The 24786-nt window shown below is 44.7% G+C and overlaps 1 protein-coding gene across 1 annotated transcript in view; it reads left to right on the top strand.

Annotated features, from left to right (window-relative positions):
• LOC120061310 (cadherin-4-like) overlaps positions 1-24142 on the top strand; it is a 540424-nt gene extending 516282 nt beyond the window's left edge. The window contains exons 12-17 of the mRNA XM_039011027.1: positions 6689-6831; positions 14533-14769; positions 14893-15126; positions 20018-20157; positions 21889-22053; positions 23936-24142. Of these exons, the coding sequence (XP_038866955.1) occupies positions 6689-6831; positions 14533-14769; positions 14893-15126; positions 20018-20157; positions 21889-22053; positions 23936-24142 (1126 nt within the window). The remainder of the gene's footprint in view (positions 1-6688; positions 6832-14532; positions 14770-14892; positions 15127-20017; positions 20158-21888; positions 22054-23935) is intronic.
• The last annotated feature ends 644 nt before the right edge of the window (positions 24143-24786 follow it).

A 24786-nucleotide genomic window follows, 5' to 3' on the forward strand; every position in this document is an offset into this window, starting at 1 on the left:
CAAAGCGAGCAAAGAAGTTTTTCAGTTTGTCTGGGAGCAAGACATCGGGGTCCGCGACGGGGCTGGTTTTGTTTTTGTAGTCCATGATTGACTGTAGACCCTGCCACAAACCTCTCGTGTCTGAGCCGTTGAGTTGCGACTCTACTTTGTCTCTATACTGACGCTTAGCTTGTTTGATTGCCTTGCGGAGGGAATAGCTCACTGTTTGTATTCTGTCATGTTTCCGGTCGCCTTGCCCTGATTAAAAGCAGTGGTTCGCGCTTTCAGTTTTGCGTGAATGCTGCCATCAATCCATGGTGTCTGGTTGGGGAAGGTTTAAATTGTCGTTGTGGGTACAACATCACCGATGCACTTGCTAATAAACTCGCTCACCGAATCAGCGTATGCATCAATGTTGTTGTTCGACGCTATCCGGAACATATCCCAGTCCAAGTGATCGAAGCAATCTTGAAGCGTGGAATCAGATTGGTCGGACCAGCGTTGAACAGATCTGTCCACGGGCGTTTCCTGTCTATAGGCTGGGAGCAACAAAATGGAGTCGTGGTCAGATTTGCCAAAAGGAGGGCGAGGGAGGGCTTTGTATGCATCGCGGAAGTTAGAGTAACAATGATCCAGAATTTTTCCAGCCCGGGTCGTGCATTCGATATGCTAATAAGATTTAGGGAGCCTTGTTTTCAGATTAGCCTTGTTAAAATCCCCAACTACAATAAATGCATCCTCAGGATATGTGGTTTCCAGTTTACATAGAATCCAATGAAGTTCTTTCAGGGCCGTCGAGGTGTCTGCTTGGGGGGGGGGGGGGGGGTGTCCACGACTGTGATTATAATCAAAGAGAATTATCTTGGTAGATAATGCAGTCGGCATTTGATTGTAAGGAATTCTAGGTCAGGTGAACAAATGGACTTGAGTTCCTGTATGTTGTTATGATCACACCACAACTCGTTAATCATAAGGCATACACCCCCGCCCTTCTTCTTACCAGAGAGATGGTGTTTCTGTCGGCGCGATGCGTGAAGAAACCAGGTGGCTGTACCGACTCTGATAACGTATCTCCAGTGAGCCATGTTTCCGTGAAACAGAGAATGTTACAATCTCTGATGTCTGTCTGGAAGGCAACCCTTGCTCGGATTTCGTCTACCTTGTTGTCAAGAGACTGGACATTGGCTAGTAGTATACTCAACAGCGGTTGGCGATGTGCCCATCGACGGAGCCTGACCAGAAGACTTCTCCGTCTGCCCTTTCTGCGGCGCCGTTGTTTTGGGTCGCCTGCTGGGATCCGATTCATTGTCCTGAGTGGTGGACCAAACAGAGGATCCGCTTCGGGAAAGTTGTATTCCTGGTTGTAATGTTAATAAGTTGACGTTGCTCTTATATCCAATAGTTCCTCCCGGCTCGATGTAATAAGACTTACGATTTCCTGGGGTAACAGTGTAAGAAATAATACATAAAAAAATGAAATACTGCATAGTTTCCTAAGAACGCGAAGTGAGGCAGCCATCTCTATTGGCCTCGGATGTTACTAGTCCTGTATTAGCAGACCGGCATAGCCATCTGTAGTGCGTGCAAAAAATGTTCTCTGGATCTTGTGACATGAGACTTGCTTGTGACTCAAATAATGGTGACTTGGTCCCTGTGGTATCTGTTCATGGACACCAAAGGAAGCCAGGCTTCCCCAAATATTTGACCAATAAAAAAAATTAAATTATAAAATAATTTAGCTTTTGTCTCTCTGTGTTTTCATAATTTTCCATCAATTCGCAAGTGGCTGAATCTCACCGGAGAATTCATCAGAGCGAGGGAAACATTACCCCTCTATCTAAGTATGTGTAGCCCATGTATCTGATGCTGTCTGGACCAAAAGAGTATGACATGTTGCTACCATAGCATTTGATTGATTGATGCCAACATTTGGCCTCCCTTGATTAAACAAATTATAAAATAATTAGCCAATCGCAATGAACTGAGCTCAACTGTGGGCTGTCCTGGTGCAGCAAAACGCCTTCCTAAATCAGCCCTTTCCTAAGCCATGGATGGAGATGGGGAATTGGACTTCACTTAATTGTCTGTACAGGCCAATGATTATGACGGTGATTCTGATCTAACCATGAATATGTTGTGGCACTGGCCTGAGACGATTGAAGTTCAATATGTAGCCTAGATGTAGCCTAGTAGGCTCACGTTAACTAGCTAGCTAACTTAGCTGGTTCATTGTGCCCATGTAAGGAAGTTAGGCTAGCAAGAATTTTGGCTAGGTAGCCTATGACAACAACTAAAAGTGTACTGTATGACAAAGCCGTATACCGTTTTGCCAACATGAAAAATAGGAGGATGCCATTGGCATTCAACTAGTCTACAAGTAGGGTGAGTCAACATTTTTTTTGCACACGCACGCACGCACACACACAGGCAGAATGCTGTGCTTGATCATGCATGCTTGATCATGCTGCAGCTCATATAACTGTTTGTTACATGGACTTCACCAGACAGATGTTGCTCTCCGGTTTTGTGATGAAACAAAGTATGTGTTGTTGAATTTATTATTTCACTGTGTGAATGTTTTCTTTTTGTTCTCATGGCCTCATTGTATATCATGGTGGCATATGAACAAATGGATTATACAGCAAACAATGCAATTATCACAACAGGTTGTAATATGACTTTTTGTACTGGTTTGGCTTCTTCAGTGATTTTACCCACACACCGCTACTCTCTCCTTTCTCTATCTCTTTATTTCTCTATCTCCTGCTCTGCCGCCCCAGTCTCTCCTTCTCAGGCGTGACTGCCCTCCACTGGAGAACCAGAGTACAACCTGCACCTTCCTCCACACACACTCACGGATGGATATTCTCTATCTCTGAGTCCATGGGTTTCCACCGGTCAGAGCATGCTAACCTCACCTAAGCCTCAGCAACTTCCTAATAAAGTTAGCTACTGTCTTTCTCCCCTCCCTCCCTCTCTCTTATATCCCCTTGCCCCCCTCTGTGCCGGTCACGCTCTCTCCCCTGTGGTGATTTCACAGGCTGCCAGTTCCAGTCTGCAGGTAGCTGCCAGCCCAGCTGACCATGGCGGGCAGCCCTCTCTCATCCCGTTCCCATGGCCGTATAGAGCCCTGTGTACAGCCCACTAGCCTGCTGGGAAAAAAACCCTCCTTCTCTGAAGGGGAGAGGAGATTACTCCCTCCCTCCATACAGCTAGGCCTGCTCTCTAGCCCACTTTACTGTAGTGCAGGGCAAGCCTACAGGAACACAGTATACATGGTGGAAGAGCCTGCGTGGGAGGGTATGGGTATTAGGCACTGAAGCCTGTTTGCAGCTGTGAATGTGTTCTCTACATCAGTGCATATACACCGATGTAGAGAACAAGGACATTCCATAGAGAATTTTTACTATGGCCACAGATACAGTGGATGAAATATGGTGGAGTGGAAGGTGGTGGACACTGAGAGCAGATGAGAAAAGGATTTATGAGATGAATACAGAGACACAGGGGGATGACAGGATGAAGGAATGTGTGAATATGAAGACATGGTGAGATGAGGTGAGATTGAAGGGGTTGAGTGGAGAGAGGGTGGGGACCCAGACAGGGATTGTGGGTAAATCCTTGAGATCATATCTGTTTTCTTCTCCCTCCTATCTTGGAATAGAATAATGTCTTCAGCTTCTCCCCTATCCACACACACACATACAGGGACGTGTGAAATTGTCTGCAGCCTGTGGACAAGATGTCCATGAAGGATTAAACTGTGTGTGTGTAACTAGCATACAACTGAACATCACATTTGAAAATGATGTCCATTCCATTGATGTATTCTATATCTGTGGTAGTCCTTTACACTCGTACTCGTATACGAGTTGAAAATGGCAGATTTGGGCACTGATAAATGTCTATATTGGAACGTTGTGGCTGTATAGTAACATGCTATACAGTGCATTCGGAAAGTTTTCAGAACCCTTGACTTTTTCCACAATTTGTTACGTTACAGCCTTATTGGTTTAAATTGTTTTGTTTTTTTAGGTAATGAGGTACTGAGCGCTCTGGAGCAGATTTTCATCAAGGATCTCTCTGTACTTTGCGCCGTTCATCTTCTCCTAGATTCTGACTAGTCTCCCAGTCCCTGCCGCTGAAAAACATCCCCACAGCATGATGCTGCCACCACCATGCTTCACCAAAGGGATGGTACCAGATTTCCTCCAGATGTGGCTTGGCATTCAGGCCAAAGAGTTCAATCTTGGTTTCATCAGACCAGAGAATCTTGTTTCTCATGGTCTGAGAGTCCTTTAGGTGCCTTTTGGCAAACTCCAAGCGGGCTATCATGTGCCTTTTACTGAGGAGTGGCTTCCGTCTGGCCACTCTACCATAAAGGCCTGATTGGTGGAGTGCTGCAGAGATGGTTGTCCTTCTGGAAGGTTCTCCCATCTCCACAGAGGAACTTTGGAGCTCTGTCAGAGTGACCATCTGGTTCTTGGTCACCTCCCTGACCAAGGCCGTTCTCCCCCGAATTGCTCAGTTTGAGTCTTGGTGATTCCAAACTTCTTTCATTTAGGAATGATGGAGGCCACTGTGTTCTTGCACATGCACATTTGTGGCCTGCTGGAGGTCATTTTGCAGGGCTCTGGCAGTGCTCCTCCTTGCACAAAGGCGGAGGTAGCGGTCCTGCTGCTGGGTTGTTGCCATCCTACGGCCTCCTCCACGTCTCCTGATGTACTGGCCTGTCTCCTGGTAGCGCCTCCATGCTCTGGACACTACGCTGACAGACACAGCAAACCTTCTTGCCACAGCTCGCATTGATGTGCCATCCTGGATGAGCTGCACTACCTGAGCCACTTGTGTGGGTTGTAGACTCCGTCTCATGCTACCACTAGAGTGAAAGCACCGCCAGCATTAAAAAGTGACCAAAACATCAGCCAGGAAGCATAAGAACTGAGAAGTGGTCTGTGGTCACCACCTGCAGAACCACTCCTTTATTGGGGGTGTCTTGCTAATTGCCTATAATTTCCACCTTTTGTCTATTCCATTTGCACAACAGCATGTGAAATTTATTGTCAATCAGTGTTGCTTCCTAAGTGGACAGTTTGATTTCACAGAAGTGTGATTGACTTGGAGTTACATTGTGTTGTTTAAGTGTTCCCTTTATTTTTTTGAGCAGTGTATATATATATATACACACATATATTTGTAATAATGACAATTACAACAATACTGAATGAACAATGAACACTTTTATTTTCACTTAATATAATACATAAAATCTATTTAGTCTCAAATAAATAATGAAACATGCTCAATTTGGTTTAAATAATGCAAAAACAGTGTTGGAGAAGAAAGTAAAAGTGCAATATGTGCCATGTAAAAAAGCTAACATTTAAGTTCATTGCTCAGAACATATGAAAGCTGGTGGTTCAATATTCCCAATTAAGAAGTTTTAGGTTCTAGTTATTATAGGAATTATGACGCGTTGACTATTTCTCTCTATACCATTTGTATTTTATATACCTTTGACTATTGGATGTTCTAATAGGCACTTTAGTATTGCCAGCCCAATCTCAGGAGTTGATAGGCTTGAAGTCATATACTGCGCTGTTTCAAGCATTGCTAAGAGCTGCTGGCAAACGCAGTAAAGTTTGAATGAAAGCTTACGAGCCGGCTGCTGCCTACCACCGCTCAATCAAATATCAAATCGTAGACTTAATTATAATATAATAAACACAGAAATACGAGCCTTTTGTCATTAATATGGTCAAATCCGGAAACTATCATTTTGAAAACAAAACATTTATTATTTCAGTGAAATACAGAACCATTCCGTATTTTATCGAACGGGTGGCAACCCTAAGTCTAAATATTGCTGTTACATTGCACAACCTTCAATGTTATGTCATAATTATGTAAAATTCTTGCAAATTAGTTCACAACGAGCCAGGCGGTCGAAAATGCTGCATATGCCCTGACTCTGCGTGCAATGAACACAAGAGAAGTGACACACTTTCCCTAGTTATTATTGCCTGCTAACATGCATTTATTTTTACTAAATATGCAGGTTTAAAAAAATAATAATATGATTACGTACAATTGTGCAACAATTGTGCTTTTTTAGCAAATGTGCTTTTGTTAAATTATCCCCCGTTTGGCGAAGTAGGCTGTGATTCAATGGTAAATTAACAGGCACCGCATCGATTATATGCAACGCAGGACAAGCTAGTTAACCTAGTAATATCATCAACCATGTGTAATTAACTAGTGATTATGTGAAGATTGATTGTTTTTTATAAGATAAGTTTAATGCTAGCTAGCATCTTAACTTGGCTCCTTGCTGCACTCGCGTAACAGGGAGTCAGCCTGCCACGCAGTTTCCTTGTGAAATGCAATGTAATCAGACATAATCGGCGTCCAAAAATGCCGATTTCCGATTGTTATAAAAACTTGAAATCGGCCCCAATTAATCGGCCACCTCGGTCGACCTCTACTCTGTATCAAAAGGTTAGACCTTTTAGTCTAATAATCTTCCCATAATCTCCAAACTGTTTCCTTTCAATTGCTACCATTGTTATGCATTTTCATATTTCTTCTGTAAGAAACATTTCAATTTAGCCCAATTCATTCATATAAGCCAAATTCCACGATTGCAGATAAAGAGTAAGTACAATATGTGTACTTTCTTTGAACTTGTTTCCTCCCTCTGTCTGTCCAGGTATTCTAAGCTGGCCGATCCAGCTGAGTGGCTGTCCATCAACACCACCAACGGTCAGATCGTCACCACGGCAACCCTGGACAGAGAGTCCATCTACGTCAAAAACAACATCTACGAAGCCACCTTCCTCGCAGTCGATAACGGTGAGACTGTGTCCACTGTGGGTGTGTGGGTGGGTGGGTGTGTGTGTGTGTGTGCGTGTGTGTGTGTGTGTGTGTGTGTGTGTGTGTGTGTGTGTGTGTGTGTGTGTGTGTGTGTGTGTGTGTGTGTGTGTGTGTGTGTGTGTGTGTCAGAAAGAGATGACAGAGAGAAAGAAGAGATGATATGCATACGAAAAAGGTGGTCCCAGCGGGGTTGAGCAGAGACATAACTAAAGCTGAGTTAGAGCGGAAACTCTTGGTTACCGAGAGCTAGTCATGCTGTATCGATCCGTTGTCCTTTCTTCTCTCGCTCCACCTCTCCTCTCTTTTCCTCCTTTCTTCCTTTCTCCTCTGCCCATGGCATTGAGTGTGGGACATCCAGTTTGTTCTGCCACCCAGTCAAAGCTCAAGCTTAACCGAGCACAAACTCAATCACAGCAAACAAAAACACAATTTTTTTCTCATGCGGAAGCAAACCGAGTGCTTTCCCCCTCCCAAAGTGCCTTATCAGTGACATGCAGTGCATTGGTGTGTTTACCTAAAGTTGGGACGGCTTTGAAGCATGATTGACATTGCTTGTGTGTGTGTGTGTGTGTGTGTGTGTGTGTGTGTGTGTGTGTGTGTGTGTGTGTGTGTGTGTGTGTGTGTGTGTGTGTGTGTGTGTGTGTGTGTGTGTGTGTGTGTGTGTGTGTGTGTGTGTGTGTGCGTGCGTGCGTGTTAACAGTGATTGACAACTTCAGAGACCATGACGTGTACTTCCTGTGTTGTTTCCTGCAGCACAGGGGGGATTAGACAGCAAACCCATTAGGGCTGACACGCTCCCTTAATTTCCATGCCTCCGCTCGCACTTTCTCTTTTTCTCTCCTTTCCTTTCCCTTCTCTTTTTCCATTTCTTCTTCTCTGTCCCTGTCTCTCTCCTTGCACACTTTTTCAAAGCCCTCTGACCCTATGAAAGTTCCTTGTGACGTGTTGTCTTTGCACTCCGCTTCTGTATTCACCTCTGTCTCTTCCTTCTCATTATGTAGATCAGTTTTAGGTGCGCCACCGGTGGTATTATTGGGAGATTGTGGCTGCGTGTGTGTGTGTTGCAGACTGTGTGGGTGTAGGGGGAAGGTCTGCAGTGATAAAGTGAGAGGGATTATGGAAGCGCTGGGGGTGGAGGGAAGAAGGGAGGATGAGAGGAGGCAGAAAGAGAAAGCGGGGGGTACAATATTTAGGAGAGAAACACAGTCAGAGAGAGCTAACATATTATCATGGCTGTCACCACCAAATCACCGACACAAACATCTGTTTTAACCCGCCTATGGATTAGTTTATTTATTCTTTAAAGGACATAAGGGAGGCTTGCTAGAAGTCCTTTCTTCACACCTGAAATCTTTTAGCCGACATGAAGATTTTTTTTTATTAATTATTAATTATTTATTTAGCTGGTTAAAACCCCAATAATTCTCCTATCAGCCTCAGCAAGCTGCTTCCACATGTCCCCCATACATGACGGGGATTAACGAACTAAACTGCCAGACAGGGGAACTAAACCGCCAGACAGGGGAACTAAACCACCAGACAGGGGAACTAAACCGCCAGACAGGGGAACTGAACCGCCAGACAGGGGAACTGAACCACCAGACAGGAGAACTAAACCGCCAGACAGAAGAACTGAACTGCCAGACAGGGGAACTAAACCGCCAGACAGGGGAACTAAACCGCCAGACAGGGGAACTGAACCGCCAGACAGGGGAATTGCACCGCCAGACAGGGGAACTGAACCGCCAGACAGGGGAACTGAACCGCCAGACAGGGGAACTGAACCGCCAGACAGGGGACACTAAACCGCCAGACAGGGGAACTGAACCGCCAGACAAGGGAACTGAACCGCAAAACAGGGGACCTAAACCGCCAGACAGGGGACAGTGAACGGCCAGACAGGGGAGAGTAAACCGCCAGACAGAGAACAGTAAACCGCCAGACAGGGGACAGTGAACCGCCAGACAGGAGACAGTAAACCGCCAGACAGGGGACAGTGAACCGCCAGATAGGGGACAGTAAACCGCCAGACAGGGAACAGTAAACCGCCAGACAGGGGACAGTAAACCGCCAGACAGGGGACAGTGAACCGTCAGACAGGGGACAGTGAACCGCCAGACAGGGGACAGTGAACCGCCAGACAGGGGACAGTAAACCGCCAGACAGGGGACAGTAAACCGCCAGACAAGGGACAGTGAACCGCCAGACAAGGGACAGTGAACCGCCAGACAGGGGACAGTAAATCGCCAGACAGGGGACAGTAAACCGCCAGACAGGGGACAGTAAACCGCCAGACAGTGGACAGTGAACCGCCAGACAGGGGACAGTAAACCGCCAGATAGGGGACAGTAAACCGCCAGGCAGGGGACAGTAAACCGCCAGGCAGTGGAACCCTTCCGGTCTTTATGTGGGGGCATGTTTGTTTCTGTGTGTGTGTGTGTGTGTGTGTGTGTGTGTGTGTGTGTGTGTGTGTGTGTGTGTGTGTGTGTGTGTGTGTGTGTGTGTGTGTGTGTGTGTGTGTGTGTGTGTGTGTGTGTGTGTGTGTGTGTGTGTGAGAGAGAGCCTATGCACACAAAAGCACTGTGATGTGTGTCTTACCACTCTCCCCTCACTGCTTTGTTCCAATAGAGAACATACAGACTCCGGAGTAGAGATGGATACAGTATGCAGTGAAGTGTAATTGGGGACATAGTATCCACAGACTTGATGAAAGGAGAACATACAGTATGGTCCTTTTGTCACCATGCAGACTAAAGAGAACGTACTGTATGGTATCTACCCGGTTTACACACCTCTGCTGGTGATGAATATGGTCATCATAGTATTGGAGACTAGTACTGAACAAGAGCCAACATTGAGATGATAATCCCCACATGTTAAATGTCATGCCTCCTGTTTGACTTCTTCACCTGTCGGTTAGCCAGCCTCCTGCTGTTGCTGATAAGGTCAAGGGTTATGAACTGGTAACTGATGTAAATGATCATGACTGCAGGATATCCTTAATATTCCATTTTATAACCCACATTTTTACTTTTATTCTCTGCTTTAGGGGTTTCCGTGGCCTACTCCGTTAGCCTTAACAGAAGAGTAATACGTTTATCTTCCTCTGGTACCCCTCTCCCTCCTCTTTCTTTCTCTCTCCCGCTCCTCTGTAGTACTCTTTATCTCACTCTCCCCCTCCTTCTCCATCTTTGTCAAATGTCTTGCACCATTGCCAAGTTTAATTGCCAGATCTGTGAGCTTTACATAAATCTTTGGTAAATGACAGAGCTCTTATCTCCGTCCCGGGCTTGGTTCTGGGACACTTCCCCACTAACCATTGGCTGAGCCAGCGGGGCGTAGCAGGGAAATTACTCCTAATTGGAGGCAGCAAGGGTCACCGGCCCCCTGACAAACACTCTCAATAAACAGCATTGAGCTGATTGTACTGCTGCACACAGTCTCTCTCTCATTTAGTCTGAGACAGACAGTCTCTAACTTTCTTTCTTTTTGACACACACATTACTCTCTTTCTCTCTAGTATACTCTATCTCTTCCTCTGTATTACACATTTGGACTTTTTCTCTTTCCTCTTGCTGTACTTTGTCGTTCTGTCTCTCTTGTCCTGTCTCTCTGATTGCTGAAGGCCTTTTCTCTCTTCTTTCCCTGACATCTAAATGTTATGTGTGTAATGCGTCTGTGTATAGCTGGTGAGATGAGTCAGGCGCAGGACAACAGATATGAGTAATGAAAGCAATTTTACTCAATAATATAACAATACACGTCGTATAAATACAAGGCCACAAATACGGACCGCAATACAATAAACAATTACTCACAAACAAACATGGGGGAACAGAGGGTTAAATAATGAACACGTAATTGGGGAATTGAAACCAGGTGTGTAAGACAAAGACAAAACAAATGGAAAATGAAAAGTGGATCGGCGATGGCTAGAAGGCCGGTGACTTCGACCGCTGAACGCCGACCGAACAAGGAGAGGGACCGACTTCGGCGGAAGTCTTGACAATGTGGCCATGTTCCATCGGTTCACTCAATCAATAAAAATGGCCTTCATATTGTGTATATATACATTTACACACACACACACACACACACACACACACACACACACACACACACACACACACACACACACACACACACACACACACACACACACACACACACACACACACACACACACACACACACACACACACACACACACACACACACACACACCTCAGAGAAAATATCCACGTACTGTTTAGTGTGTGAGCTGTGTATGTAGGGAGATGGGTTGTGATGAGAGGGATTTGGCTGTATGAAATAAGGGGTGGTTGAACAGCCAAATGTCAGCAGTTCTCTCTCTCTCTCTCTCCCTCTCTCGCTCGCTCTTTCAATTCAATTCAAAGGGCTTTATTGGCATGGGAAACATATGTTTTTATTTCCAAAGCAAGTGAAATAGATAAAATAGTTGTGCAAATAGTACAAAAGGGAAAATAATTAAACACAAATGTGGGTTGTATTTACAATGGTGTTTGTTCTTCACTGGTTGCCCTTTTCGTGTCACAACAGGTCCCAAATATTGCTGCTGTGATGGTACACTGTGGTATTTCACCCAGTAGATATGGGAGTTGTTTTCCAATTCTTTGTGGGTCTGTGTAATCTGAGGGGAATATGTGTGTCTAATATGGTCATACATTAGGAAGTGCTGCTCAGGTTTCACCTCATTTTGTGGGCAGTGTGTACATAGCCTGTCTTCTCTTGAAAGCCAGGTCTGCCTACGGCAGCGCCTCTCAATATCAAGGCTATGCTCACTGATTCTGTACATAGTCAAAGCTTTCCCTAATTTTGGGTCAGTCACAGTGGTCAGGTATTTTGCCACTGTGTATTCTCTGTTTAGGGACATAGCCTTCTAGTTTGCTCTGTTTTCTTGTTAACTCTTTCCAATGTGTCAAGTAATGATCTTTTTGTTTTCTCATGATTTGGTTGGGTCTAATTGTGTTGCTGTCCTGGGGCTCTGTTTGTGTTTGTGAACAGAGCCCCAGGACCAGCTTGCTTAGGGGACTCTTCTCCAGGTTAATCTCTCTGTAGGTGATGGCTTTGTTATGGAAGGTTTGGGAATCACTTCATTTTGGGTAGTTGTAGATTTTAACAGCTCTTTTCTGGATTTTGATAATTAGTGCTCTGCATGCATTATTTGGTGTTTTACATTTACATTACATTTAAGTCATTTAGCAGACGCTCTTATCCAGAGCGACTTACAAATTGGTGCATTCACCTTATGACATCCAGTGGAACAGCCACTTTACAATAGTGCATCTAAATCTTTTAAGGGGGGGGGGGGGGGGGGGGGTCAGAAGGATTGCTTTATCCTATCCTAGGTATTCCTTAAAGAGGTGGGGTTTCAGGTGTCTCCGGAAGGTGGTGATTGACTCCGCTGTCCTGGCGTCGTGAGGGAGTTTGTTCCACCATTGGGGTGCCAGAGCAGCGAACAGTTTTGACTGGGCTGAGCGGGAACTGTACTTCCTCAGTGGTAGGGAGGCGAGCAGGCCAGAGGTGGATGAACGCAGTGCCCTTGTTTGGGTGTAGGGCCTGATCAGAGCCTGAAGGTACTGAGGTGCCGTTCCCCTCACAGCTCCGTAGGCAAGCACCATGGTCTTGTAGCGGATGCGAGCTTCAACTGGAAGCCAGTGGAGAGAGCGGAGGAGCGGGGTGACGTGAGAGAACTTGGGAAGGTTGAACACCAGACGGGCTGCGGCGTTCTGGATGAGTTGTAGGGGTTTAATGGCACAGGCAGGGAGCCCAGCCAACAGCGAGTTGCAGTAATCCAGACGGGAGATGACAAGTGCCTGGATTAGGACCTGCGCCGCTTCCTGTGTGAGGCAGGGTCGTACTCTGCGGATGTTGTAGAGCATGAACCTACAGGAACGGGCCACCGCCTTGATGTTAGTTGAGAACGACAGGGTGTTGTCCAGGATCACGCCAAGGTTCTTAGCGCTCTGGGAGGAGGACACAATGGAGTTGTCAACCGTGATGGCGAGATCATGGAACGGGCAGTCCTTCCCCGGGAGGAAGAGCAGCTCCGTCTTGCCGAGGTTCAGCTTGAGGTGGTGATCCGTCATCCACACTGATATGTCTGCCAGACATGCAGAGATGCGATTCGCCACCTGGTCATCAGAAGGGGGAAAGGAGAAGATTAATTGTGTGTCGTCTGCATAGCAATGATAGGAGAGACCATGTGAGGTTATGACAGAGCCAAGTGACTTGGTGTATAGCGAGAATAGGAGAGGGCCTAGAACAGAGCCCTGGGGGACACCAGTGGTGAGAGCGCGTGGTGAGGAGACAGATTCTCGCCACGCCACCTGGTAGGAGCGACCTGTCAGGTAGGACGCAATCCAAGCGTGGGCCGCGCCGGAGATTACCTTGTACACAGAGTCTCAATTTGGTGTTTGTCCCATTTTGTGAATTATTGGTTGGTGAGCAGACCCCAGACCTCACAACCATAAAGGGCAATGTGTTCTATAACTGATTCAAGTATTTTTGCCAGATCCTGATTGGTATGTAAAATGTTATGTTCCTTTTGATGGCATAGAAGGCCCTTCTTGCCTTGTCTCTCAGCTCTTTCACATCTTTGTAGAAGTTACCTGTGGCTATGATGTTTAGGCCAAGGTACATATCGTTTTTTGTGTGCTCTAGGACAATGGTGTCTAGATGGAATTTGTATTTGTGGTCCTGGCAACTGGACCTTTTTTGGAACACCATTATGTTTGTCTTACTGAGATTTACTGTCAGTGCCCAGGTCTGACAGAATCTGTGCAGAAGATCTAGGTGTTGCTGTAGGCCCTTTAATAGTTGATTCTAAGATTTGTATTTGATCATGTATATGTTTTTGCTGTTTTGTTCTTTATTATGGAGCCAAAAGATTGGAGAGGTGGTTTATCCATACATTTCTGTTTTGGATAGATACTGTAACTTCTTCATGTTGTTTGTTTGGTGTGTTCAAATTTTCCCAGAAGTGGTTAGATTTGATGGATTCTTCAATTACATTGAGCTGATTTCTGACGTGCTGTTCCTTCTATTTCCATTGTGCATTTCTGTATTGTTTTAGTGATTCAGCATAGTGAAGGCTTCGGCTCAGGTTTTCTGTTTTTGTTTGGATAGGTTTCTCAATCTCTTTCTTAGGTTTTTGCATTCTTCAAGTAATTATCTTTTTGTTGGTCATTTTCTTAGCTTGTCTGCTTAGATTTGATAGGGAAGCTGAGAGGTGAAATATACTGCCAAGTTTACACCTTCACTATTACAGTGAAACATTTTGTCCAGGAAGCTCTCTCTCTCTCTCATTACAGGAGATACACTCTTATCTCTCTGTGTATATACATCTCTCTCTTTCTGTCTTTATTTCCCTCTCATCCATGCTGTCTTCCTTTATTTGCTTTCTCCCTATCTCCACTTCCTCTCTCCTTTTCTCTAGTTCAGTCTATCTTCCTACACTGTCTCTCTGAACTCTCACTGGAAAGGGCAGTGAGAGTTCTGATCAGTGTGCGGCTGTGTGGCCATGTGTGTGTGTGTGTGTGTGTGTGTGTTAACAATAACAACAACAGTAACAATAACCCCTTCCCTTACCTCATCTCCCCCTCTCCTCTCCTGCCTCTTCTTCTCCTACACTCTCCCCCTCTACTGTCCTCCTTCCAGGCTCTCCCATGGCCAGCGGTACAGGAACCCTCCAGATCTATCTGATAGATGTGAATGACAACGCTCCATCTCTGCTGCCCCGCGAGTCTCAGATCTGTGAGCGCATCAACCGCAATGCCGGCATCAACATCACGGCTGCAGACTCAGACACGGACCCCAACGTAGGACCCTTTGTATTCGAGCTGCCAACCTTCCCCGCCAGCATACGACGCAACTGGACTGTGTCACGTCTCAACGGTGAGGGGACCCCCAGATGACCTGGGAAGGGGGGGGGGGGGGGTAGTAGAGGCAGTGCCTAAAAAGTGTTTGAGTGTTCTGATATTGGGTATTAACAGTATGTCTCTCCCCTCCCCTTCCCAGGTGACTATGCCCGGTTGAGTTTGCGGATCCAGTATCTGAAGCCTGGGGTGTATGAGGTGCCTGTGATTGTGAGCGACTCGGGGAACCCTCCTCTCTCCAACAGGTCCATTATAAAGGTCAAGGTGTGTCCGTGTGATGAGAATGGAGACTGCACCCTGGTCGGGGCTGTGGCTGCCGCTGGACTGGGGACTGGAGCTATCATAGCCATACTCATCTGTATCATCATACTGCTCAGTGAGTATACTGACTGGACATCGTAGATACACACAAACTATTTTTCTTGTATTCACAAGCACACACAAAGAATACACATACACACCTGCCATACCTCCAGACGCTTCACTTAGATTCACTCAGAGCCATCACTTTCTTATTAACAACAAATCGGGTTCACCGCTGTTAGAGAGTATAGAAAGAGACTAGGTCTGTCAGAGTTAATTAGTTTACTCAAGTTCAGTTTTAATTTGACTGTAGACATCGCATTGACTGAAAGTGTTGAAAATACGCTGAAAACATCCCAAATACATAATCTATACAGCTAAAAACAACAATGCAATGTAAAACAAGTTGACATTCAAGTTAAAGACAGTGTGCTTTCTCAATGTACAGTTGAAGTTGGAAGTTTACATACACCTTAACCAAATACATTTAAACTCAGTTTTTCACAATTCTTTACATTTAATTCCAGTAAAAATTCCCTGTCTTAGGTCAGTTAGGATCACCACTTTATTTTAAGAATGTGAAATGTCAGAATAATAGTAGAGAGAATTATTTATTTCAGCTTTAATTTCTTTCATCACATTCCCAGTGGGTTAGAAGTTTACATACACTCAATTAGTATTTGGTAGCATTTCCTTTAAATTGTTTAACTTGGGTCAAACGTTTCGGGTAGCCTACCACAAGCTTCCCACAATAAGTTGGGTGAATTTTGGCCCATTCCTCCTCACAGAGCTGGTGTAACTGAAAAAGGTTTAATGGCCTCCTGGCTCGCACACGCTTTTTCAGTTCTGCCCACGAATTGTCTATGGGATTGAGCTCAGTGCTTTGTGATGGTTGTCCTTAAGCCATTTTGCCACAACTTTGGAAGTATGCTTGGGGTTATTGTCCATTTGGAAGACCCATTTGCGACCAAGCTTTAACTTCCTGACTGATGTCTTGAGATGTTGCTTCAATATATCCACATAATTTTCCTCCCTCATGATGTCATCTATTTGCACCAGTTCCTCCTGCAGCAAAGCACCCCCACAACATGATGCTGCCACCCCGTGCTTCCCGTTTGGGATGGTGTTCTTCGGCTTGCAAGCATCCCCCTTTTTCCTCCAAACATAACAATGGTCATTATAGCCAAACAGTTCTATTTTTGTTTCATCAGACCAGAGGACATTTCTCCAAAAAGTATGATATTTTTAATCAAATACACCATGACAGCGCAGCACACAAGGGGTGGAACAGTGGCAAAGGTACCCACAGGACAGACATGTAATGGGTTTCGTCCTCTTCGTCTGACGAGGAGTAGCAAGGATCGGACCAATACGCAGCGTGGTAAGTGTCCATAATGATAATTTAATAAATCAAACAGAACACTGAACGAACATAACAAAAGCACAAAACAAACAACCCGAAACAGTCCCGTATGGTGAAAACACTAACACAGGATACAACCACCCACAAAACACAAAGGAAAACAGGCTACCTAAATATGGCTCCCAATCAGAGACAACGACTGACACCTGCCTCTGATTGAGAACCATACTAGGCCAAACACATAGAAACAGACAACCTAAACATACAACATAGAATCCCACCCACATCACACCCTGACCAAACAAAACATAGAAACATACAAAGCAATCTATGGTCAGGGCGTGACAAGACAGAATAATTTTATTCTGAGGAGAGATTAAATAGCATTAATACAACAAAAATAATTCAAAACACACTTCTTTAGTTTACACCAAAGTTAAACAGATGTATTTTTTTCTTCATAATAAGCAGGAGTAATATTCTTAGCAGATCAGAATGACAGCAGATTGTACTTCTATCCTGCACTATGTGCAGTTGCAAACCGTAGTCTGGCTTTTTTACGGCGGTTTTGGAGCAGTGGCTTCTTCTTTGCTGAGCAGCCTTTCAGGTTATGTCGATATAGGACTCGTTTTACTGTGGATATAGATCATTTTGTACCGGTTTCTCCAGCATCTTCACAAAGTCCTTTGCTGTTGTTCTGGGATTGATTTGCACTTTTCGCACCAAAGTACATTCATCTCTAGGAGACAGAACGCGTCTCCTTCCTGAGCGGTATGACGGCTGCGTGGTCCCATGGTGTTTATACTTGCATACTATTGTTTGTACAGATGAACGTGGTACCTTCAGGCATTTGGAAATTGCTCCCAAGGATGAACCAGACTTGTGGAGGTCTACCATTTTTTTCTGAGGTCTTGCCTGATTTCTTTTGATTTTCCCATGATGTCAAGCAAAGAGGCAGTGAGTTTGAAGGTAGGCCTTGAAATACATCCACAGGTACACCTCCAATTGACTCAAATGATGTCAATTAGGCTATCAGAAGCTTCTAAAGCCATGACATAATTTTCTGGAATTTTCCAAGCTGTTTAAAGGCACAGTCAACTTAGTGTATGTAAACTTCTGACGCACTGGAATTGTGATACAGTGAATTATAAGTGAAATAATCTGTCTGTAAAAAATTGTTGGAAAAATTACTTGTGTCATGCACAAAGTAGATGTCCTAACTGACTTGGCAAAACTATAGTTTGTTAACAAGACATTTGTTGAGTGGTTGAAAAACGAGTTTTAATGATTCCAACCTAAGTGTATGTAAACTTCCGACTTCAACTGTACCTAATTTTGCTAACCGTTACTTTAGACAAAATCAAGACGTCAATATTCCTGTAATGTTTTTTGTATGAAAAATCTTAAATTAATTTAATCTTAAATCACAGCAAATACTCAGATTTTTACTTTTAGATTTGTTTGTATTGTTGTTAATGGTTAGATATTACTGTATTGTTGGAGCTAGGAACACAAGCATGTTGCTACACCTGCAATAACATCTGCTAAATATGTGTATGTGAGCAATAACATTTGATTTGATTAACTTTCTAAAATATATATATCATTTGACAGCCCTAAAACAGACATATCTTCCTTCCTCTCGCTTCCTCTCCCCTTCCCCCTGTAGCTAGAGGTCTTCACATATCCACCTGTACCCGAATAACCGAGACCCGATCCGGGACCCGAGTGGGTCCGGATCCAGAAATGTAAAGAATGTCACGGGTCTGGGTCGAATCTGATATGATTGTCACAGGTCTTGGGAAAATGTAATTTTAAATGACTTGTCCGGAAGGCCCCTTACAGATCTGAATGTGACTGCTGCAGTAATCTATGCTGCTGCTCTTGCTTTTCACGAGTGTGGAGTGTGGCGCGAGTAGCTTGTTGTTGTTGGCCAATCATAAGACATCAAAGTGGTAATAGGCTACAGTCATAGAGCCTCCGTGTGTGGCAAAAGTTAGGAGATATCTAATCAATGGAAGATGGAATTAAAATGACAGAATTAAAAGGAGAAGGATAGGCTACAACAACCAAGAGCCAACAGGTAGCCTGCTACTTAATATTCTGAATGGAATTGTTATTTGTAACTGTAGGATGAAAAAGCAAATACACTGCAGCCTCAATTAGCCTAGCTAGCTAACGTTAGCTTAACTAGCTTCTCCGAGTTTGATGCAGTCAAGACCGGTACTATGCAATCATATTTTAAGATAAATAATCTAGCTATGGTAGCTATTAGTCTACTATAGTTTGAGTCGTCTCTCTCTCCCTCCCTCCTTTCTGCTCCCTGTGTCACTCACTCACAGTACGGCCCCTCCACCGCCTGCTAGAGCTGCACCTCTCTCTCCCTCCTCTCGCACTTTATAACCTCCAGTTAATAACCTCCAGTTAATAGTAGCTTAAATAATGACTTTTCTGCTGCTTCACTCTGATCAGACCAGACAGGGTCTGGATCTGACCAGGTTTATATGGAACGGGTCTAGTTGTCCTCCAGTCAGTTCGGAACGGGTCTCGCGAGTGGCACAGCGGTCTAAGGCACTATATATCAGTGCAAGTCTCTGATTTGAATCCAGGCTGCATCACATTCGGCCGTGATTGGGAGTCCCATAGGGCGGCACACAATTGGCCCAGTGTCATCCGGGTTTGGCCGGGGTAGGCCCTCATTGTAAATAAGAATTTGTTCTTAACTGACTTGCCTAGTTAAATAAAGGTAAAATAAAAATCTATATTTTTTAAGATTATGCATATTGGTCCGGTTGGGAAAGCCCCAGGTTAATTTCAGAATGGGTCCAACTTTTTGGACCCATGAAGATCTCTACCTGTAGCTACCACTATCTCCTCCCTACACACAATACATCAGATCCCTCCTTATGATCACATGGTATATTAAACCACCTTTCTTACCAGATGCTGAAGAGGGTAATGATTTGCTGTTCTCTTGTTTGGGCCTTACAATCAAACATTTACCATGCAGTAAACACAATAGCATACAGGTTGTATTTTAGATGGATGCTTAGCTGGCCACCAGCATGTGTTCTCTCTGAGTTGGTGACCCCATGGGTTTTATTATTGGGTTCTGTCAGACAGGGGTTTTAATGTGGAGTTGTCTTGCTGAGGTGCTGCTGGTGGTTTGTTTTGTGGCTGTGTGCTGATGGATTATATTTACATCGTGGGTTTCGCTCTTGTGTATAGTGATACAGTCCTATGCTCTACAAATGTGTAGAGCTTTTTGTGTGGTTGTGTGTTTTGCAGTCGGCCTATAAGTGTGTTGTTAAAGATGTGCTGGTTGTGTATTTTGCCGTAGGTCAATAATGTGGGTCAAGTGTTTTGTAGTAGAAGTGTGTTAATAAAGTTTTATTGGTTGAGTGTTTTGCAGTTGAAGGGTATTCTTCAATGTGTGTTCATTGTGTGTTTTGCAGTATTATTGTGTTGTTAGAGGTGTTGTGTGTGTGTGTGTGTGTGTGTGTGTGTGTGTGTGTGTGTGTGTGTGTGTGTGTGTGTGTGTGTGTGTGTGTGTGTGTGTGTGTGTGTGTGTGTGTGTGTGTGTGTGTGTGTTGTGTTCCAGGTATGGTGCTAGTATTTGTGGTGTGGATGAAGCGTAGAGAGAAGGAGAGGCAGACCAAACAGCTGCTGATCGACCCAGAGGACGATGTCAGAGATAACATTCTGAAATACGACGAGGAAGGAGGGGGAGAGGAGGACCAGGTACACACGCACACACACACACACACACACACACTCAGAGACACACACACACACACTGAGAGACTAACACATACAGAGAGACACTCACTGAGAGACACACACACAGATACAGACTTGTACACATATACATGTATGTTTACAGTATACAGTGCGTTAGGAAAGTATTCAGACCCCTTCACTTTATCCACATTTTATTAAGTTACAGCCTCATTCTAAAATTGCTTAAATTGTTTGTTTTTTTGTCATCAATCTACACACAATACCTCATAATGACAAAGCAAAGCAGGTTTTTATGAATTTTAGCAAATTAAATGTATGAAAAAAATAAAATGAACATTTACGTATTGTAAGTATTCAGACCCTTTACTCAGTACTTTGTTGAAGCACCTTTGGCAGAAATTATAGCCTCAAGTCTTCTTGGGTATGACACTACAAGCTTGGCACACCTTTATTTGGCGAGTTTCTCCCATTCTTCTCTGCAGATCCTCTTAAGCTCTGTCAGGTTGGATGGGGAGTGTTGCTGCACAGCTATTTTCAGGTCTCTCCCGAGATGTTAGATCGGGTTCAAGTCCAGGCTCTGGCTGGGCCACTCAAGGACATTCCGAGACTTGTCCCGAAGCCAGTCCAGCATTGTCTTGGCTGTGTGCTTAGGGTTGTTGTACTGTTGGAAGGTGAACCTTCTCCCCAGTCTGAGGTTCTGAGCACTCTGGAGCAGGCTTTCATCAAGGATCTCTCTGTACTTTGCTCCGTTCATCTTTACCTCAATCCTGACTGGTCTCCCAGTCGCTGCCGTTGAAAACACCCCCACAGTATAATGCTGCCACCACCATGCTTCACGTTAGCGGTGGTGCCAGGTTTCCTCCAGACATGACGCTAGGCATTCAGGCCAAAGTGTTGAACCTTGGTTTCATCAAACCAGAAAATATTGTTTCTCATGGTCTGAGTCCTTTAGGTTCCTTTTGGCAAACTCCAAGCAGGCTGTCATGTGCCTTTTTACCAAGTAGTGGCTTCTGTCTGGCCACTCTACCATAAAGGCCTGATTGGTGGAGTGCTGCAGAGATGGTTGTCCTTCTGAAAGATTCTCCCATCTTCACAGAGGAACTCTAGAGCTCTGTCAGAGTGACCATCGGGTTTTTGGTCACTTCCCTGACCAAGGCCCTTCTCCCCCAATTGCCTGGCGGCCAAACTGCTTCAGAAATGTCTTGGTACCCTTCCCCTAGATCTGAGCCTCGACACAATCCTGTTTCGGAGCTCTACGGACAATTTCTTTGACCTCATGACTTGGTTTTTGCTCTAACATGCACTGTAAACTGTGGGACCTTTATATAGACAGGTGTGTGCCTTTCCAAATCATGTTCAATCAATTGAATTTACCAATGGTGGACTCCAATCAAGTTGTAGAAACATCTCAAGGATGATCAATGGCAACAGGAGGCACCTGAGCTCAATTTTGAGTCCCACAGCAAAGGGTCTGAATACTTATATAAATAAGCTGTATTTTATTTATTTTATTTCTCAAATCTTGTTTTCGCTTTGTCATTACGGGGTATTGTGTGTAGATTACTGAGGATTTTGTTACATTTAATACATTACAGTAACGTAGCAAAATGTGTAAAAAGTTGAGTGATCTGAATACGCATATATATTGCACATACACCCACAAACACTGAGTGCAAGTTAGTTATGTCTTGAGGTTGACTGTATCATCTGTCTCTGCGTGTCTCTGTGCAGGACTATGACCTAAGCCAGCTGCAGCAGCCTGACTCTCTGGAGCACATCATCAGTAAGCCCCTGGGGGTACGGAGGGTGGACGAGCGCCCCATCATCCCTGAGTCCCAGTATCCCATCCGACCTGCGGTCCCCCACCCTGGGGATATCGGGGACTTCATCAACGAGGTGAGGGGGGCAACCAGGGGTCATAGTATTGTTTTGTTTATTTCTTTATCAAGATACGGTTTAGTCCGTCAGCACTTTTCTACTTGGGATCTGACACAAACACAGACACAATTCCACATACAAGGCACAATGACTAACCTACAATACACAACTACAAACACTCAACATGAGACATTGAAATAAAAAATGAAGACATCTGTAAATATGAGAAGGTGCATATACTATGTACCTCCTTATTTCTAAGGTACATTTGATACACCTTCTGTTTCAGGTAAATGTGTGAGATCTGAGGATAATATTGCATACATGTAGGCATTTTCTGTGTGCTGTTTGTTTACAGGCTTCAATCCTCTGAGCTCTGGCAACAGTGGAGATGGAGATTACCTGGCAGCTGTTATCACACACTCAAACACACACACACACACACATACATGTACGCACACATGCGTGTGTACGTAACCCCAATTTAAACACACTCGTGCAAGAAGGCTTTGACTGACAGGCGCCGTGACAACATGTTCACACTTGAGAAGTATTGGCAGCTGTTCAGCTTTGATCCATTCTGCCTACAAACACATACACACACACACACACACACACACACACACACACACACACACACACACACACACACACACACACACACACACACAGTAATCTCGCTCCAGTAGTCTGGCAAAACACAAACACATGGTGGCTCGGCTGCCCACTGTATCCTCCTCCTTGGGGATTCTACATCCCTGCCAATGACATCACTCTGTCACTCCCAATATATTGCCTGTATGCCAACATTTCCCATCTCCTCTATGGTGTTTCCTTAGCCTGTGTATGTTATCTTGCTGAAAGCCTACCCTCCTCTGTCTCTATATAGTACTATACACTAACCTTGCTAATCCTGTTGGCCTTTACTGTGATGCTTCCTCAGCCTGTGCTCTATTAACATGTAAACAGCCTAACACGCTCTGCTACGGAGAGTAAAATGGTCAGAGTGAGGTGTTCTCTTGTTTGTGTCTGGAAGTAGCTAGCTAGCAAGCTAGCTTGGGTGCTTGGTTGGGACAAGCATGCATTGGCAGGCAAGCTACAGAAGGACGAGTAGGCTACAATTCCCCATCGTTTATCAGTGCAATTTTGATGGCCAACTAGCTGTAAAAGTTTGAGAGGGTTTATCTAATGTTCCTTCGTTATATTTTAGCTCATCTTGCTCTGGCTAGCATTAGTTGTTGACCTTGTTGTTGTTCATGTGCATAACTGAGGGAGAGAAAGCCTACCCTTTCATGGTAGTTTGATCAATAGCACTGTAAAGTTCCCAAAATGTAAGAGGTCTCCGTGGGATTTACATATTTGCAGAAATCCATTCAGGTGTATTTTGTGGCTTTTGGCAAATGCGTTCTAATGATCTAATGTCGCACTGTTGCAACTGTCTGTAAACACACAGTCCATTTCAAAGTGAATGATGGCTGGCCCATGTGGCAAATGACTTGTTTACATAAAGGCCTTCTGTAGCTCTGATTGGCTATAGCGCACTGGTAGACTCCTGTGTTGGACGAGACAGGTTTTTTTTCCTGTTTTATTGACTGCAGTATCTATTAATTGTCCAAACGTACGGCCGCTCTCCCACTCTATATTGCTATAGAATTTTCACAAATGTCTTAGTATATGTACTTCCCAAACATTCTAATAATTTATGAAAACGTGAAAATGACCATATCTAAGTGCTCGCTTGTCAGAAAAGGTTTTTTAAAAAGTGTCATATTCTTCCTAGGGGTGTATATGAACAGATTTGAATATTGCTAAAATGCTGTCAGTTCCACTTTAACCCCCCTCCCTCCCTACAGGTCAGCCTGTTTACTATTAACTCTCTCCTCTCTCTATCTCCCTCCAGGGTTTGCGGGCGGCAGACAACGACCCCACGGCCCCTCCATATGACTCCCTCCTGGTGTTTGACTACGAGGGCAGTGGCTCCACGGCCGGATCCGTCAGCTCCCTCAACTCCTCCAGCACAGGGGACCAGGACTACGACTACCTCAACGACTGGGGCCCCCGCTTTAAGAAGCTGGCCGATATGTATGGGGGAGGGGAAGACGACTAGGGCCACAGGGGGCCCAGTCAAAGATCAACTTCCCCAGTCCACCCTACTCAGCTGGTCTGCCATGCTCTCTATGTCTCTACAACCTTGGGAGGGTCCTCAGATCTCCAACTTTAATACACACCCCACACACACACCAACCAACTGAACTGACCTAGCAACTGACCAATCAATTAAGCAACCGCCATAGTGGACTGTGCAGCAAGGCAGCTTTGGGTCCTACTGTACTGTACTGAGCCCTCTCCTGCTCCAAGACTGTCTAAGACTGAAACTTATGCTCTCCAGGTTTTTTGGTAGATTATGGGGTTGATTACTTTTGTTGTGTGTTTTTTTTAATTTTTTTTTATTTTTATTATCTCTTGCTGTCTTTACTGTCCTTAAAAGCAAGCTATTTTCTGGTGTTGGGAGGCCATTGGCTCCCCATTTCCGCATCAGCCCTCAGCCGTCCCTTTGCAGATAGTCCAAGCTGCATATTGTGTGACGGGGAAGAAAAGAAAGAGAAACACAGAATGTCAATTTTTTCTTCTGCGTGGAAGGCCCTGGTTTAATCTCTCTGAACTTGAATTCCATAGAACAGAAGCACTGTTGTTTAAGAAGTGCCTTCACTGGTGCGTATTTTGTCTGACTCTCGCTAACTCAGGATTGGT

Source organism: Salvelinus namaycush, chromosome 16 (genome assembly GCF_016432855.1).
Source record: "Salvelinus namaycush isolate Seneca chromosome 16, SaNama_1.0, whole genome shotgun sequence".
NCBI lineage: Eukaryota > Metazoa > Chordata > Actinopteri > Salmoniformes > Salmonidae > Salvelinus > Salvelinus namaycush.